At 36.4% G+C, this 19,893-nt stretch overlaps 1 protein-coding gene across 1 annotated transcript; it reads right to left on the minus strand.

Annotated features, from left to right (window-relative positions):
• Positions 1 to 10,016: 10,016 nt before the first annotated feature.
• Positions 10,017 to 11,288, minus strand: LOC147509091 (uncharacterized). Its single transcript, XM_086597712.1, has one exon. It carries the CDS (start codon positions 11,286 to 11,288, stop codon positions 10,017 to 10,019), a length of 1,272 nt encoding a protein of 423 aa, XP_086453838.1.
• Between the last annotated feature and the right edge of the window lie 8,605 nt (positions 11,289 to 19,893).

Below are 19,893 nucleotides of genomic sequence, written 5' to 3' on the forward strand. Positions count from 1 at the left end.
TTATAGTCTTCCCAAATACCTTTGACCCAACCTGCTTTCGCCACGTGCCATTCCTCTGTCTATTCTCTTTCCCGCCTTATGCATGCAAAATATTTCAAATATCCCTGACATCTATCGAGATATTGGCCCTTATGCCAATATCTCAAGTTTTAAAATACTGAAAGAAACATATCTATAAGTATGATATTTGCCCACTACATCGCCCTCTCCCGAAATTTTGAAATTTTCATTTGAAATTTCAACTTTTCGAGAAGCGGTTATATCAGAGAACGGATTTGAAAACTGTCGGGCCCAAATAACCACCCAGTCCAATATTTAACACTACAACCTCAAAAAACGAACCGTCTCTCAATCTTTAGCTTCTTGGATACGCTTCTTCTCCAACAAAACTCTGGTCTCATCGTCTTTCTTTTACCAGCAAGTTACACTCGCTTCCTTGAACAACTACGACTCTTGCAACCCAGCATGTAGCTTGTTTTTTCTTGCACTTTGTTAAGCTTTCTATACCATGTATTGCAGTACTTATTTTAGTAATACTAGATACGATAGTTTGTCTTAACTTTAGTTTCTGACATTTGAATCCCTTAAATCTGCATGTGCTTGTGTGCTAATGCTTATGCAATGACATGCATTACTACCTTAATCTTCAAAACATGTAAAAGTTCGAATCTTTTTATTCATAACATTATTTGCATCTTTTTGTTTGTTCTGGCTTAACTATCGACATATATCACAATATTTTTGATATTCCAACCCTATGTTATTCCGATATATATCTATACATCGGTATTTTCGATGATTTAACTTTTATATCGGCATTTTCGATACTCTACTATCATGCTGCTAATAATGTTTTGTAAATCTTGAATTGACAATATTAAAAATACCTTTGTCATCCCTTCTTTGTGTATAGTCGTTTCTGACCAGTGAAGATACCACTTCTGATGCTAGCCTCCATTCTGAGGATACCATATCGGATGATATCCTTTCTGATGATATACTTCCTGATGATAGACCTCATAGCCAAAACTTTGCTTCCACTTCGATCACTCGATCTCAGCTTCAGATTTCTTGGGAACTATCTTATGTTGTAGAAGGCATTCCCTGCCATCCCTTTGCAACCAGTGACTCTGAATTTGAATGCGATACTATTGAAGATACCAGTCAATGGCGCGAAAGACTTTGCGGTTTTTTCATAAAGCGACCAAACCTAGCTTTAGTTCAAGCCGCCTATCAAATTCCCTTCTCTCTTTATTTACAACATTATGCTGGTACTCGAGCTTTTACTCAGTGTCAGAGTGGTACCAAAGAGAGAATCATTGTTACTATTGGCCAACTCGCCGCTGGATTGAGATTTCCTTTATTCAATCTTGATCGTGAAGTGCTGAACCATCTGAATATTTCCCCTGGTCAGGGTATGGGTAACTTCTGGAGATTGATGTTTGTCTGTAACTATTACAATAGCCACCTTTCCCCTGATAGGTATGAAGCTGACCGAATCAGGCTATCCGATATTCTTATGCACTACCGATTTTGTGAAAAAATTATCGGATATTTTTATCCCAAAAAACATACCCAAATAAACATTAGGGGTATCCTCCGTAAAAATCGTAAGAGCGATAAGGAGTGGACCAAATATCTGATTGTTGTTATGGGTAAATGGGAAAGCACCGATAGCCCAGCAAATTCTCCTTTGAAACATCAAGTCTTCAACTCCGCAGGTATGTCCTCCCTTTGATTTGTTTTCGCTCTTTAGATCTCGAAAATCCCACATTTGATATCACTCTTCTTTGCGTCTTTTCAGTATTTCTCCCTCATTTTGCAAAAGCTTGTGTGAACTCTGAGAGAGTGCTCAGACTTCTAGAAGGGACTGAAGAAACTGTCAATATTAAGACTGGGGCTGATAAAGAAGGGAATCCCAAAATCACTGTTCTCCTTCCTGATATCTCAAACTATTGTGCACCTCTTTATGTACTCAAATACCGAGCTCTTCAAAAAATGGGTCAGTCGCCAATTCCCACTCAATCTCCTTTAAAAAATTCCTCAGACGATCTTTCCTTTCTCGTATCCTCCTTTGCCTTGCATGGCTTGCCTCCTAAACTTCCCAAAAGTTTCTATGATTATTTAGATAACAATTGTACCATGACTCCCAATCTTTTTCCTCAGATTAAAGAAGAGGTTCCTGACTTTTATGAATATCCAATTTTACAAAATATATTTAATGAACATCTTTTATTGTATACAGACATGGCTCCTCAAATGCCGATGAATCCCAACGCTGGTCGCTACTTATCTGAAAAAGGGAAAAAGAAAGCATCTGAGCCCTCCTCAACACCAACTGCTGCTGATAAACAAGCTGCTCCTTCTCCCATTCCTACTAAGCATACTTCTACTGCTCCTAAGGATAAGCTTCCTACTTATTCTCAGCAACACACCTCCATCCCCCCTTCAACTAATATTGTCCCTTCTAAGAGAAGAAAAACCCATTCCTGGGGTGAGAGTGGTCTTGCCGATGGTCAAAACCTTAATTCTATTTCATCAGCCGATGCCAGCCAACTTTTCAGACCTGTGTTTCGCCTTATTGATGGCAGCGATGTCCCTTTAACAACCTTGCTTTTTGAAGATACTAATAAGGACAAGTTGGGTGTCGCCTTGGCTAGCAGCTGTGTTCTTCCCAAAGACAAGCTTGTTGTCATCAACATTAATCCCACTGATCGCCTTACCCAGTATTGCGATTACATGGAGAAGGTACTCATGTCTTGTCTTCTCTCATTTCATCCTGATTTCACTTTTCACTTTGTGCTTATCTATTTTTGATATCTTTATAGGCCAAAGTGCTTGTCATGGCTCAGTTTGATCTGCTTCATAAACAAGAGTGTGAGATTGGGCATCTTAGAAAAACAATGACCTCTCAGCAATCAAAATATGATAGATTAATCCGAGAGAATAACAACTTCAAGAAAGAAATCGATCAATTGAAGACTGATATGAAGCTGCAATCTGAAAAAGCTGAGAAGATTTTATTTGATAAACTGGCTGAATATGCCGAGATTGTGAAGAAAATGCTTGAAGACTTTGATTCCGAAAGAAAGAACTATGAAGAAGCCTCTGAAACTGCTGATGCTGATGAGTACAACACTGTCATGGCCGCAGTAAATTCTCTAGGTGACAAGTTGGATATTTGTAAACCCTTTGTTCCACGTAACGTTCTTGTGGAAAATGATATGATTTCTGATGATGAAGAAGGAGATATAGCCCCCTCTAATCCTAATGTGCCTGATACCATCAACTCGCAGATTACTCCTGATGCTGCTCAAAACACCGATGCTATTCTGTCTGATGTCGATGCCCTTCTCAACAATCCTCCCCTTTAAACTATCATCTTTTTAATTCAAATGTTGTATTCTCCGAACAAGTAATACTTTTTTATTGCTATAATTTCTAAATTTCCATTTACCCTTATTGGTACTTATATATATTAAGGCAATATGTTCGTACTTGCCTACATTGAAAATCACACTTTTCGATACCCTTACAAAAAAAAAAAAAAAACTATCAGCAACACTTAGACTTGTATCTAGAACAAGAAAATTTCTAGACCCTCAACCAAAAAGAGAGTATCGGCGATACTTAGACTTGTATCAATCTGAAAATATAATTTTCGATACCCTCAACCAAAAAGAGAGTATCGGCGATACTTAATAGACTTGTATCAAAAAGAAAATATAATTTTCGATACCCTCAACCAAAAAGAGAGTAACAGCGATACTTAGACTTGTATCAACTTAAAAATATAATTTTCGATACCCTCAACCAAAAAGAGAGTATCGGCGATACTTAGACTTGTATCAAAAAGAAAATATAATTTTCGATACCCTCAACTAAAAAGAGAGTATCAGCGATACTTAGACTTGTATCAAAAAGAAAATATAATTTTCGATACTCTCAACCAAAAAGAGAGTATCGGCGATACTTAGGCTCGCATAAATCTGATAATATAATTTTTGATACTCCCAACCAAAAAGAAAGTATCGGCGATAATTAGACTTGTATTAATCTGAAAATATAATTTTCGATACCCTCAACCAAAAAAAGAGTATCGGCGATACTTAGACTTGTATCAAAAAGAAAATATAATTTTCGATACCCTCAACCAAAAAGAGAGTATCGGCGATACTTAGACTTGTATCAAAAAGAAAATATAATTTTCGATACTCTCAACCAAAAAGAGAGTATCGGCGATACTTAGACTTGTATCAAAAAGAAAATATAATTTTTGATAACCTCAACCAAAAAGAGAGTATCGGCGATACTTAGACTCGTATCAATCTAATAATATAATTTTCGATACTCTCAACTAAAAAGAGAGTATTGGCGATAATTAAACTTGTATCAATCTGAAAATATAATTTTCGATACTCTCAACCAAAAAGAGAGTATCGGCGATACTTAGATTTGTATCAAAAAAGAATATATAATTTTCGATACCCTCAACTAAAAAGAGAGTATCGGCGATACTTAGACTTGTATCAAAAAGAAAATATAATTTTCGATACCCTCAACCAAAAAGAGAGTATCGCGATACTTAGACTTGTATCAAAAAGAAAATATAATTTTCGATACCCTCAACCAAAAAGAGAGTATCAGCGATACTTAGATTCGTATCAATCTGAAAATATAATTTTCGATACTCTCAACCAAAAAGAGAGTATCGGCGATAATTAGACTTGTATCAATCTGAAAAATATAATTTTCGATACCCTCAACCAAAAAAAGAGTATCGGCGATACTTAGACTTGTATCAATCAGAAAATATAATTTTCAATACCCTCAACCAAAAAGAGAGTATCAGCGATACTTAGACTTGTATCAAAAAGAAAATATAATTTTCGATACCCTCAACCAAAAAGAGAGTACCGGCGATACTTAGACTCGTATCAATCTGAAAATATAATTTTCGATACTCTCAACAAAAAGAGAGTATCGGCGATAATTAGACTTGTATCAATCTGAAAATATAATTTTCGATACCCTCAACCAAAAAGAGAGTATCGACGATACTTAGACTTGTATCAATCTGAAACTATAATTTTACCTTTGTTATTATTAACAAACCTAAAGCATTGCAACATACCTTTATTATCGAATGATCTTTAATGCCTCATCCTTTGCTGATATCTTGTCTAATATTATCATGCCTAATATTTGCCCCTATTTTTGATATCAGGACTTTTTGACAATACGCCTGAGATCAACATTTCTGTCAATCTCAGGACTTTTTATGCATGATATATGCCCCTGTTTTTGATATCAGGACTTTTTGACAATATGCCTGACATCAACATCTCTGTCAATTTCAGGACTTTTTATGCCTGATATTTGTCACTGTTTTTGATATCAGGACTTTTTGACAATATGCCCGATATTAACACGTCTGTCGATATCAGGACTTCTTATGCCTAATATCAACATTTCTATCAATATTAGGACTTTCGATAATATGCCTAATACCAACACGTCTGTTGATACCAGGACTTTTTACGCCTGATGTCACCATTTCTGCCGACACCAAGGCTTCTTACGCCTGATATCTACCATTGTTTATGATATCAGGACTTTTTGACCATATGCCTGATGTCCATATTTCTATTTATACTAGGACTTTTTATGCCTGATATCTGCCTCTGTTTCTGATATCAGGTCTTTTTGACAATATGCCTGATATCAATATTTCTATCGATACCAGGGCTTTTTATGTTTGATATCTGCCACTGTTTCTGATATCAAATTTTTTTTGACGATATGCCTGATGTCAATATTTCTATTGATACTAGGACTTTTTATGCCTGATATCTGCCTCTGTTTATGATATCAGGTCTTTTTAACAATATGCCTAATATCAATATTTCTATCGATACCAAGGCTTTTTATGCCTGATATCTACCATTGTTTCTAATATTAGGACTTTTTGGCGATATGCATGATATCAATATTTCTATCGATACCTGGACTTTTTATCATATGATAACACCATATATTTTTACACGAAAATTGAAATTTGAAACTTGAATCCATTTGTATTGAATTGAAAATTCATGCTACACAGCTTAATTTCCCATAAAATCTGAAAAATACACTATTGATAGAATACCTTCAGATTATTGACATTTTGGGGCTTTGCTAGCAATTCACCATCGCCTTTCTTTGGATAGTACGCTCCATTTATCCCCACCTTGTGGACAATGTATGAGCCTTCCCAATTTGCCGATAACTTTCTAGCTCCATTTTCTTTTGTCGCCTGTGTAACCTCTTTCATCACTAGGTCACCTTCTTGGAAATTTCTTTCTTTAACTTTCTTATTAAATGTTTTTCTGAGCTGCCTGTGATAGGAATCAAGCTTCATTCTTGCTTGCTCCCTTCTCTCTTCCAAATTCAAGACTTCTGCCTGCATTCCCTGGTCATTCAACCCTTTTTCTACAAGCATTGTCCTTGATGTCGATACTACCATCTCAGATGGAGTCACTGCTTCCATACTATAAGCTAGAGTAAATGGCGATTCCCCCATTGCTACTCTTGGAGTTGTTCTATATGCCCATAACACACTGTTTAACTCATCCACCCATAAACTTTTCTTATCCTCCAGCTTCTTTTTGATGTTGTCCATAATGGTCTTATTTGTTGCTTCAGCTTGCCCATTCCCTTGAGCGTAGTAAGGTGCCGATGTAAAGTGCTTAATCCTGTACGATTCTAAAAAATCTTTCACTTTACCACCAATGAATTGAGAACCATTATTCGATATAATAGCATATGGCAATCCGTATCGGCAAACCACTCTTTCAAACATAAAACCGATGATGTCCTGCTCTTTGACATGTTGCAAGGCTATCGCTTGTACCCACTTAGTGAAGTAGTCAGTTACTGCTAGCATGAATTGTTTCTTTCCTTTTCCAGGTACTAGAGGACCCACAATGCGAACGACCATGGGTTCGAGACACAATGTAACTCCTCTACTGTCACATGAATGGCATGTCCATGCTTCTAACATTGGATACACTTTTTTGCATATCGCAGATAGTCCCTCCGTGCATTTGTGGCCAGAAATATCCCTGCCTTGCAATCTTACTTGCCAACGATCTTCCTGCCGAATGATTCCCACATTCCCCTTCATGCATTTCTGCAATAATTTTCTGAGAATCTTCTGTCGATATACATTTTAAATGTGGTCCTCCTGGATTTTTTCGATACATTTGATCGTCTATTAATAGATATCTTTTAGGTCCTCCTTTTATCCTCCTAGACTCATTCTTATCTGCTGGCAGTTTTTCTTCTGACAAAAACAGCATATAATCGCTCAACCATGACGCCCCCAGCGTGTCTATTTCCATCACCTTTGTATGTTTTATACTAATACTTGGAGTTTGCTAAACACCGATATACAACAGACGACCTTCCTCATTTTCAAGCATAGCAGCTACATATGCCAATGCATCAACATGTCAGTTTTCCCCCCTATCGAGATGCTGAAAAATAATCTTCCTGAAATCTTTGAGCTTTACTCTTACCAAATTCAAATAATCTATCATGTTATCGCATTTTGCCGAATATCCTCCATTGATTTGGCTTATCACCAACTGAGAATCGTTGAAAACTGATAAGTCTTTGATGTTTAATGATTTAGCCATCTCCAAACCTATTATTAGAGCCTCATATTTAGCTTCATTGTTAGAAGCGTGAAAACCTAAAGTAACTGCTGACTCGAGTCTTTGGTTTTCTGGAGTTATCAGCACAGCGCCGATACCACATCCTTTTTGGCCTGATGATCCATCTACAAAAAGCCTCCATCCATTTGTGCCGACCAAGGATCATCCTCATCCATTGCATTATTAGGCTCTTGTAACAGTAGAAGATTATCCTCTTCAACCTCCTAATCTTCATCTTCTGTAGGAAAATATGCTAAGAAATCCGCTAGAACTTGGCTTTTCTCCGATACTCTATTCTTATATTCAATCCCAAACTAATCAATAAGAACTGACCACTTCGTCATTCTCCTCGACTTAGCTGTCTTAGCTAAAGTTTGCTTCAAAGGAAGATTTGTCATTACTACTACTGAATGGGATTGAAAATAAGGCTTTAACCGTTGAGTAGAATATAGGAGAGCTAACGCATATTTCTCTAACATTGAGTATCGAGTTTCAGCTTCGAGCATTGTTTTAGATTGAAAATACACAGGTCGCTCAGCTCCATCTTCCACTTTGACAAGTACTGAACTGATAGCGAAATCTGAAACGGCGAGGTATAAGAATAACATATCGCCTTCTTCTAGTTTTATCAGAGTTGGTACTTCTTGCAAATACTTTTTTAACTCGGTGAACACAAGTTCGCATTCCTCATCCCATACAAACTTTGTATTTTTCTTCAACAATTTGAATAAAAGTTTACATCTATTGGAAGTTCGAGATATAAGCCTATTCAAAGCTACAATTCTGCCTGTCAGTTTTTGAATTTGCTTCTTTGTACTGGGTGAAGGCATCTGTTGGATAGCTCGAATCTGATCTGGGTTAACATCAATTCCTCACTTTGTGACGATATATCTGAGGAATTTTCCCGAACTTACCCCAAAAGTACATTTTTTAGGGTTAAGCTTCATATTGAACTGTCGGAATATTCGAAAAACCGTATCTAAATCTTGAACATGACTACTCGCCTTTTTTGATTTGATAACCATATCATCTATGTATACTTCCACAATATGCTTAATCAGATGTTTGAACATCTTTTCTACCAATCGTTGATATGTTGCCCCTGCATTCTTTAAACCGAATGACATTCTAATGAAACAATAAAGACCCCCTTCAACAACAAATGTTGTCTTCAATTGATCTAATATTGACATAATAATTTGGAAATGATCGGAATGACCATCGCAGAAACTCAACAATTCGAACCCAGCTATTCTATCCACCAGTTCATCAATTCTAGGCATCGGATAATAGTCCTTCGGGCATTGCTTGTTAACATCTGTGAAATCAACACATATCCGAACCTTGCCATTCTTTTTCGGGACAACCACAATGTTTGCAACCCATTCTAAATTATCAATCTCTTTGATGATTCCACATTCTAGCATTTTCTGAATTTTATTTTGTACTACTTGCGCGTATATCGGCCTGACCCTTCTATGACGCTAATGAACTGGGGTTGCTCCTTCTCGCATATTCAACTTATGGGAACATATCTTAGGGTCAATACTAGAAAGATCAGCCATCGACCAAGCAAATACATTTTTATTTTTCTTTAGAAACTCGATTAAATCACTCTTGATTTTTGAACTCATCTCTGTTCCAATGAAAGTGAAGCAACTTTCATTGTCTTGTCCAATATTGATCTTTTGCACTTCTTCCATTGTCTTACTTAGGATTATCTCGGACTTTCCATTAATTGCTATCTGGCGACTTCCGAGATGCCCCCAATATCCACTTTCTCCCCTTTCATCATATCCTTTACCGTAACAAAATTGCATTTCTCAGATTCTGACTGGTCACCTCTTATCTCATGTGGCCCATATGCTGTCGGAAATCTGATCATTTGATAAAAAGTACTCGTAACTGCTCTCATAGCATGTATCCATTTTCTTCCCAAAATAGCATTATGATCTGAATGATGCTTTATGACTATAAATTTAGTCATAATAGTCTGTGGGCCTGCCCTTCATCGGCAACTTGATTTCCCATTTGGTCTTGTCAAGGTTCCATTGAAACCAAACAGATTAAACTGTGGTTCTTTTAAATGGGATTCATCAAATCCGATGCTTGTATATGCTTTCCAAAATAGAATATTGACAGAACTACCACAATCCACCAAAATATTTTGCACATCATATCCTGATATTCTTAATGTAATCAACAGAGCATTATCATGAGGTAACATTACCTTTGACAAATCGTCAGGTACAAACATAATAGCTCCAGGTATACTTGCCGATATGAGAGCAGGGTCTACTGGTATCGGCTCCACATTTACTTTTCAAAGACCTCCTCGCCCGGTGTCGATATCTTCCGAATTTTATCCCTTATGATTTTCTTCTGCGGGATAACCCCCTTATATATCATATTGATCACCCCTAAATGCTTATCATTCATCACCGTCGCTATCTCTGGTCTAGCATCAGCTCTAAACTCCCTGAGTTTTCCATCTCTCATTAATCGATCTACTTCCCAGAGCAATTGAAGACACTTGTTCGTCTCATGATTCTTTACCTTGTGAAAATTACATAAGGGTTTATCTTCTATCTCCCGAGGCTTGTGAGTCGGATGTTGGACATAAGGCTCTTTCCTAACCCTCCTCAAGATATCTTCCAATGTAGTATTAATAGCGACATAATTGGATGGATCTAACTCCTCTCTTAATGACTTTTCGAATTTCTTCTTCTGTGAAGGTTGACCCTCAGATTTCGAATAAGACTCATTAAAATTCCTCTTATCGGATTTATGATGGGTCTCTTCTTTGGCCGAGTTGCTTGCCTCAGACACTTGTAACACAGGTTGAACTAAATCTGACAGAACACCCTCTTCAACTTGCTCGCCTTTCTCGGCTTTATCATAGAGCTCTCTCAGAGTCTTAATATCCTTTCGAAGCATATACTTATGCATATCGGATGCAGGAATGAGCCCTGTTTGAAATGCCATTACTGCTGTCATTTCTGACTCATCCAAATGTTCTACTAACTGCGCTTCTGCCTTGAATCGCGACAAGAAACCTTTCAGAGATTCCTTCTTTCCTTGCTTCAGCTGGAACAAAGCCGACACCTGCTTTGGTTTCGCTCGCTGATGCCCATAATTGGTCAGACATTTTTCTTCAATCTCCCTATAACATGATATTGATCCCTCTTGTAAAGAACAGAACCACTTTAATGCCTTCCCCTTCAGGCTTGAAGAAAAGGATTTGCATAGCAATGAATCCAGATATGCAGTTCCCTTATATATCAAAAACTGATGTCGGTATGCAAAGAGATGGTCCATCAGATCTGATGAGCCATCATATTGAGTGAATTTAGGGAGTTTAAACTTCGGCAGAACAGGCATCATTTCGATACTTTGATGTATCAGATTCCTACTAACATCATTCGTCAGCTTCCTTATTGACGCTGAAGTCTTCTCGAGCACTTGATTTCCCAATTGTTTTAACATCATTTCTTGTATCATCTCTTTAGTGATAGGCTGTGGTATCGACATTTCAGCTACTGGCGATACTTCTGCCCCTTTCTCATTTCTTATTGATGCCTTTCCCATATCATGACTACCAAATTTCGAACTACATTCCTCCTCTTCTTCCTCCTGAAAATCCCTAACCACAATACTTGGACCTCCTTTATTCAACCCTTTCTCCTTTCTTCATTTCTTGATTCTCCTTTAGTAAAATAGCATTCTGCCTCTCTACTTCTTTCAATCTTTTCAACACTTCTTGAAGTGACACCTCCACATTCATATTTGCTTCCATCTCCCTTCGACTTACTGAAGCTTTTGTGTTTCTTGTATCCGATTGATTATCGTTCTCCATTCTTTTGCTGTTTGCTTTCTTCTTAGGAGCCATTAATATTGTAACCGAATTCACACTCTTCTATCACACTTCCTTCACTCAAATCTATAGAAAACTCTGGATTCTGGATCGTAGAAGAAGAAAATCGAAAATTTTCTTGTTCTAGATCCACAGACGGCGCCAATGTGATTGCCAAGAACACATAATCCTAGCTAATGTTCTCAACTCACACAACTCATGATGTAGATTTGAATGAAAGATGTCCAAGAATTGAAGAAAAGCGATGTGTTTATTGATTGATGATAAAGTTTGTTACAATTTCTCCCTGGTTCACTCTTTCTCTATCCTGTTTATACAGTTTTTTGTAATCTGAATTGAATGAATCTTTTCTTCCTCATCCAGCCTTTTTATAGTCTTCCCAAATGCCTTTGACCCAACCTGCTTTCACCACGTGTCCGTCCTCTTTCTATTCCCTTTCCTGCCTTATGCCTGCAAAATATTTCAAATATCCCTGACATCTATCGAGATATTGGCCCTTATGCCAATATCTCAAGTTTTAAAATACTGAAAGAAACATATCTATGAGTACGATATTTGCCCACTACAGATATATTTACCTTGTCTAATGTTGTTTTGTGTAATGACATGAATAGCACCACGCTGCCTCCCTCCGATGCTGCATTAGGTTTCAAAGGGGTATTATGCCAAGACATTATATTGCTTGTATTTGTGATTCTTCTAAGCATTAGACTATGCGTAGTTGTTGTTCTTTTTTTTTAACAAACCGTAGTTTTACGAAGGATCCATAAGCTAAAAATGGAAGAGCACTCATTAAATGAGAGAGTGATGGTTCGAGTCCATCTGGATCCAATTCTAACACCTTTTGGTGTAAAAAGGAATAAAAACCACGTTTGATGGTAGTATTTGCATAAGAGGCCTCTTTGCATAGATGATCGATAACATTTTTATATGCATTATATTAGGTTTTGTATTAGGTTAAAGACATGTTTTAGATTTGTTTTTCGCACAAACAGTTTTTGCATTGCGCAAGTAAGTTAAAAAACCAATGGTTTTGTGATGGTAAATTATACCTTTTTACCATATATAGATGGCATAGGTTTTACGTTTCACAACAACTCATATCTGAAGCATGGGACTTTCTTCAATGAACATTGACTTGGTAGTAATAGACAATGTAATATTCATGTTGTAGTAGAGTTGACAGTGTAACATCCATGTTGCAGTAGAGTTTCCAATGCAACATCCATGTTGCAGTAGAGTTGTCAGTGCAACGTCGATGTTGCAGTGGGAGTTGACAGTGCAACATAAATGTTGCAGTGGGATATTAGACAAAAACCATGCATGAGACTTACCTTTTTAGGACCCACCTCTTTGAGAGAACACTTCTCTATATTTGGACTGATATTCTAACAATATATAAATTTCACCAAACACAAAAATAGTTAATTTGACATTTAGCATTCGGTGAATACCTGATAAACGATATTACAAAAATAATACTATATACATATATAAAATAATCTTGGTAGATTTGAACCACCATCCTCTTGGGATTCTCCTCCCAAGCACTCTACCTTTTTGAGCTAAAGATCCATTCATTTTATGTTAACTTCATCACGACAATACTTAGAGTACATTTGAATAAAAAGTAATAAGTGCACTTTCTATTGTGTATAGCCATTAAGTTCTTTAACATTCGTATATGAGTACATGTAATCTCAATTATTTGATGTCAATGTAACAGTGCAACATCCATGCATGTTGCAGTAAATGTGACAATGCATGCAACATTCATGTTGCAGTGAGAGTTGACAATGGTTGTTGATGTAGTAGTAATAGACAGTGCAATATTCATGTTGCAGTAGTGTTGCCAATGCAACATCCATGTTGCAGTAGGAGTTGACAGTAGTTGTTGGAATGGTAATTGACTGTGCAATATCCATGTTGCATGTTGCAGTGGTAATTGACAGTGCAACATCCATGTTGCATGTTGCAGTGGGAGTTGACAGTTGAAAACAACAAGTATCAACAATTAAGTTTCATGTTCATCTGAGCAAGAAGCAAGTTCATTCAACCAAAATACAAAGTAAAACTGAAATTAAACATATATATAAAGATTTTAAATTTAGTTTCTCACTTTTGTAGTAATTAGTTGTCTTTTGTTTCGAGTAGATCTTGGTTTTTATTACACAAAATCGGCGGAATCGTCATTAATTTTGAATTTTGAATTTCCATGTTGCACTTTTCAGTTCAATTTAGGAGGACTAGGGTTTGTTTTTTTTGTTTGTTTTCGATCTATTTAGATTTCTGTTTGGAGAAGATGGGGTGAGGGACAAATTTGTAACATTACTAAAAAGTTAACTGGGTGGGCTTTTGACATAATTATAAAAATCTATGTCTTTTATCCATAATTAATATATAACCAGGGGCTTCAGGCCCAATCTCTATATATTTTATCAGTTAAATCCTCCTTACTTAGTAACAATTAATTAGTAACTAGTAAGGGCATCTCCAATGGAAGGTATAAACTGTAGGGACATAAATTACAAAAACACGTAAACAAACTCATGATTGTTAGGACATTTCTAAGTTTTAGATTTGGCTAATCTTTTGTACATATGATCTTCCAATTACTTTAAACATTGTCACAAAAATTATTCAAATCCGAAACTTGTAACACCATCAAATGTAGTCAACAAATTAAAAAATTTGGCAACTTATGGACCGTTCATTTCCACCATTTTTTATACTATATTTGGCAAGTTTGGAAATTTTTTATTATTTTGAGTATTTGTGACAATGTTTAGAATAGTTAAGAGATAAGATCTACAAAAGGTTAGTATAATCTAAAAATTATAAATGCCCTAATGATTTTGAGTTTGTTTACATATTTTTATCAGATATACCCCTTGAACCTATCCCAAACTATATAAGGTGTAAACAATGGCGAAGCCAGGAATTTATTCCAGGATGAGCTTGTTACCACTACAAGTTTTCATCTACAACTCATTTAGAGTGTACATGTGTTCTTATTGTTTGTCTATATAGTTTAATATTTGTTAGTCTACCGTTGTTTATTATTATTATTATTATTATTATTATAAACAAACAATTGCTAGTTACCTAGTGTATTTTGTCAATTGTTTAAAATCAAAATCATATTATAGTAAACAAGATTATTAATTGCAAAGGTTAGTTCATTATATTGTTTGCTTTGGTAATTGATTTAGTTTTGTATAGATAAAGTGCATCTAATTGTCTATTCCCTGTACTTTTTATTTAATTTTTCTCATTTTTGTTTCTTTTGTCCTATATAGAAGGTAACTAGATGTCCGGAATGCTATATGGCTTATATCATCTCCAATGGGGGGGGGTAAACCGTATAGAGTGTAAATTTTACACCCCAAGTGTCAAAAAACTCTTTCCAATGGAGGTGGTATACCATAGATAATAACAAATTAGTTGATACAGGAGGTGAGGAATTCTCCATCTTGCTATTAGTTATAAAGAACTCGGGTGACACTTGAACACACATCTGGACAAAAAAAATGTTCGGACGATGTCCTTATCTAGTTCTAAATTCACAATTTGTAAAATTTTAAACTCAGACGACATGACGTCCCAATTTAAATTAAAGAGAAACGACACTTTAAGTGTCGTCCGAATTTAAAATCAAACTTTTTTAACATTTTTCCGTTGGGAATAATATAGAGTGGATAGTTATGGGCCATTAGCAATTGGAGTTGTAAAATTATAATAGCACCCAAGTAGAGCCTATGTAGAGGTGTAATTTTACCCCCCCCCCCTCTGGATATGCCCTTGATGGTTAAAGGAGCATGCAAACCTATTATATCACAAACTTACCGTATCAATACCATATAATTATCTCTCCTTACGTGTGCCCATGAGCCATAACCCATGTGCGCATGCACAAGTAAAAATAAACCTAACAACGTATGAATTCCATTTAGACCCTTAGAGACCATTACTCTATTTTACTCTTTGTAGGCAGATTTGGCAATTCATAGAAATGGATATGCTTAAGCTCTTAAAGAAGCGGAAATTTCAGTTTTACCAAAGGGAACCAAAACTACATATAGTACTTTCTGATTCAAATTCCGGGGTGAGCCAGAAAGTACCCTGCCCTGGCTCCGCCACGAGGTATAAAGTTTAAAAGCCATTCCAATGGGGTTGTAAACCATAGATAATAGCTAATAAGTAATAGAAATAAAGGAGTGGAAAATTCTCAACCCAGATACAAATTGGTAAAAGACACTTGGAGTAACACGCGAGTTTAAAAATATGTTTGGACAAGTAGCGTTCCTCTTTAGTTCTAAAGTGGTCATTTACAATTTTGAAACTAGGGCGTCATCCTTCAAGTGACGTCCCTCTTCAATTCTAAGAGGACCTCATTCCAACTAACACCCTAGTTTTAAAACCCAATTTTTTTACATTTCTCCTTTGGAAATTATCAAGTGTGAATATTTATATAGTGTAATGCATTAGTGTGCATTCAGAATTGTAAAATTCTAATGACACTTATGTAAAGGTGCAAGTTGTAATTTTACACCCTCCATCTACTTGGAGATGCCTAAGCCACCGACCATAGCAAAGATGGGCGTTGTAATGACTAATGACTAATGACAATGACAATCTTATAATCATTATTAAACTGATTTAACTACATAAATATGCTTCATTCATTCTCCACTCCCTTCTATAGAAACCACTAAAAATACAAAATATGACTATAACTTCAAAATTAATCGAACTAATAAATAAATTTTTTGGCAGACAATTGATGAAGCAAAATGTTATAGCATCTCAAAGAGAACCACATTTTAACCTTTTAGTAATCATCCTAACTTGTCTCTCTTCCCGTCTCTCAGGTCTCCTGAAATCTCAATGTTTCCGTTAATGACATGCATGTTTCGATCTTGGAATGGACTCGTCATGAAGCGTTCAAATGCATGTTAAACAAAACATGATCGAACTGATCGACCATTGCTAGGCGGAGCAGAAGCGGTAGCAACATATAGCTTAATAATTGGTGCAATCACCATTTCTGATCGAGGGTCAGGACTCAGGAAGAATAACAAAAAAAAAAAACATAGGCAATGATATTCTCATGAGAATCATTGTACTGTGCTAAACAGAACCCTCCTTAAAAAAAAATATTAAAAAAAAAGTTTATCGATATTTTCATTACGTCTAGGTGATATAGGTATTTACTGTGCCACTAATGTCTCTACATTTGCTTTTGTGGTATACTGGCATTCCGTTTTCAAACTTCTAATAAGCTTCAGGATCACATTCTTAGGAGTTGTGGTACAATGCCTTTGGATGATATTCTTGATGTTGCTAGCAGTATATTGAGTCTCCGCCTATCCGATTTTGACCTCAATTCTCTGGCTGCGAATGCTACCGTCCCCTCAAAACCACAAAACGTTTTGGCGGAAGCGTTCTACGGTAAGATTGTTGCTGGTCTCGAGAGGGAGTTTGATTTATCTGTTCGTCAAAAGGCAGTCATGGGATGCTTGCAGTCGGAACACGCAAAAGATTTTCTACTTACTATTCCAATTGGAGGACTTGGACAGCGTATGTCGCCGGTGGAGTATCGTTCTATTCTCTGATACCATCTCATGATTCCATTGTAATCTGACAGTGATTTATGCCCTGTTTGTAAAAAGAGTAGATTGGATGCTTTCGGGGACCATGCAGCACATTGTCGACATTTTTCAGGTTTCAAATACCGACATGATCATGTCAGAGATATTTTATGTGATGCATTTTGGAGGGCTGAGGTACAAGTGAAGAAAGAAGCTCCTGTTAACTTTTTCACTGATCCGAATGAGGGAAGATCGACTCTTCGGCCTGCGGATGTCTTGATTTACAATTGGTTTGAGGGAAAACATGCATGTGTTGATGTAACTGGAGTCTCTCCATTGGTAGGGTTGGAGAATGATGACTTTGAGGTGGGAGAAACAGCTAAGAGAGCAGCGACAGAGAAGATGGAGAAACATGATAAAGCTTGCAGGGCTAACCAGCATTGTTTCATTCCGTTTAGTTTTGACACTTTCGATTTTTTAGAACAACAATCAATTGAGCTTCTCAAAAGACTTCAGAAAATTATGAACAGTAACGTTATGACAGTTGGTTCTAACGAGTTTGTTTTTAGAAGGATAGAATTTGCTATTGAGAAAGGACTTGCGGCGCAGGTTGTTGCACACTTGTCCTAATTATTTGTAAAATTAGTATCAATAAAATTTCCAAAAAAAAAAAAAAAAAACCAACCACTATCCTTGTGCTGACTGTTGATGCTTAATTAAGAAGCATACCGAAATTCTACTTATATTTATGATGATTCACATCTCAACTATTATTGGTTGAATTTTAGATTGTCTCCAACTTGGATGCTATCCCCCGGCCCCAAACTTTTGCAAATAGATATAACAATATAACATTTCTGTCTCCAGCTGTAAGGAAACCCACACTCCAACTCATGTGAAAGGTGAAAAGAGCATAAATGTAATTGGGGAAATGGGGGATCGGGTTTTTTTTTGAAGTTCACACTCTAGGTGATATGGAGGCTGAGAGTATCACCCTCCACATCATGTGGAGTGTAGTATTGGCCTCCATATGACATAGAGTGTGAACTCATTGCTATATTGCAAAAACTGATTGTATATATGAGATTGATTTTGGTAGTTTCACATGTTTGAGATTGGGGCAATATAAGAATTTACCGAACAGTTGGAGTACCAAATATGACAAATTGGTGGACCGTTGGAGTTAGTCTTACGGAGGAAATATTAGCCTAGTATGAGCCATTTTAAAAGACGTGGAATAACGATTAACTATGAATCCCACAAGAGCTTCTAGTTTAATTGGTTGTGTACCCCTCCGCTCATGGGAGAGATTGCCAAGTTCGAATTCCACCGAGTGTTAGTTGGGATTTATTTCTTGTGTAATTATGTGATGGGCTTTTAGGCCATGTGAGCCTTCGGGCTAGAGACAGGTGCTGCTATGATGAGTGGACCGATGAGTGAAAACAAGTCTTTATGGACAAGGTGGAGGCGGTTGGGTCGACTCAAAATGGCGCATCGGCGAGAGCCTTCGGGTTTGATGAGCCTTCGGGCAATGTAAGTCTTCGGGCTAGGGTCCTTAAATGTAACCGGTGTGGGTCTGCCTTAACCCTCTAAATATTTTTTAAAAAAAACTATGAATAAATTCATTTTGAGTCAAAAGTTTTTTTTAACAGTAAAAAGTGTTAACAACAAAGATAGAAAAAATTGTTCTTTGTGGCACTGGCAGTGTGGTTCATTTTAATAATTAATCCTCAAAGATTTAGATTAATTATGCCGTAAAAGATAATCTTGCAGTTTACCTTTTGTTCTTTGTAGCACATTTTAATAATCTTCTGTGCCATGAAAAGATAATCTTGCAGTTAACTTTTTACATTCTTTTAATAAATCTTTGTACAAACAAATGGTAAATTTTAACTCATCGGGTAGAGAAACAGATCAAAAAAGCCAACTTCGTATCTTATTTGAATGTCTTTGGGTAGTATTTAAGAACCCAAGAGAACTAAGTGCTCTCTCTCACCTATGTTCAATACACAAATACAAAATTATCGAAAAAAAAATACACAAAGACAAAAGAAAGGGTGAGTTTCACTGTTTGAGAGTTGCATTACATGCCATGCACACATGGAATAGTTATTCCAAAAAATAATGGTGCCCCTACCCAAAGATTCAATTAGTTTAATGTTCTCATAGCTAACCTCACTCAAAGAATAGAACTATAGAAGGGAATGTGGCATAGTGCCAAAAGCAAAAAACCCAAACCTCTAAAATTCCTTAAGGTTTGAAGGGACATGCCCTTGATTTTGTTAGGCCGCATGCCGATCAAGCTGACACAAAACATACCCTTTCTCTCTTTATCTTTCTCTCATTCTCTCTTTCTTGGGCTCTCCTTTTCAAGCTACAAACATGGATTCTCTTTGCCAGTGCAAAACCCATCACTTCCATCAAGAGATGGTACTTTTTCTACTTTTCTACTTTTGTCCTTTTAATGGTCTTGGGTCCAGGACCAAGGGAATGTGGTTTATTTTTGCATCCAGCGTACTCTAGAATCTCTATTATTTTTTAACCTTCTTTTTGCATGGGAGTTAAACAAGACGCGATTGAACAAACTTATCAGATTTTTCAAACTTTGTTATAAAAAAAAAAAAAGATTTTTCAAACTTTGAAATCCACTTACACCCTTGCAATTATCATTGCAGCTGAGGTGGTGGATGCTACCTTTTTTGTTTTTCTCTGTTTAACCTTTTTGGGT

This window comes from Coptis chinensis, chromosome 3, assembly GCF_015680905.1.
Source record: "Coptis chinensis isolate HL-2020 chromosome 3, ASM1568090v1, whole genome shotgun sequence".
In the NCBI taxonomy this organism is placed as follows: Eukaryota; Viridiplantae; Streptophyta; class Magnoliopsida; order Ranunculales; family Ranunculaceae; genus Coptis; species Coptis chinensis.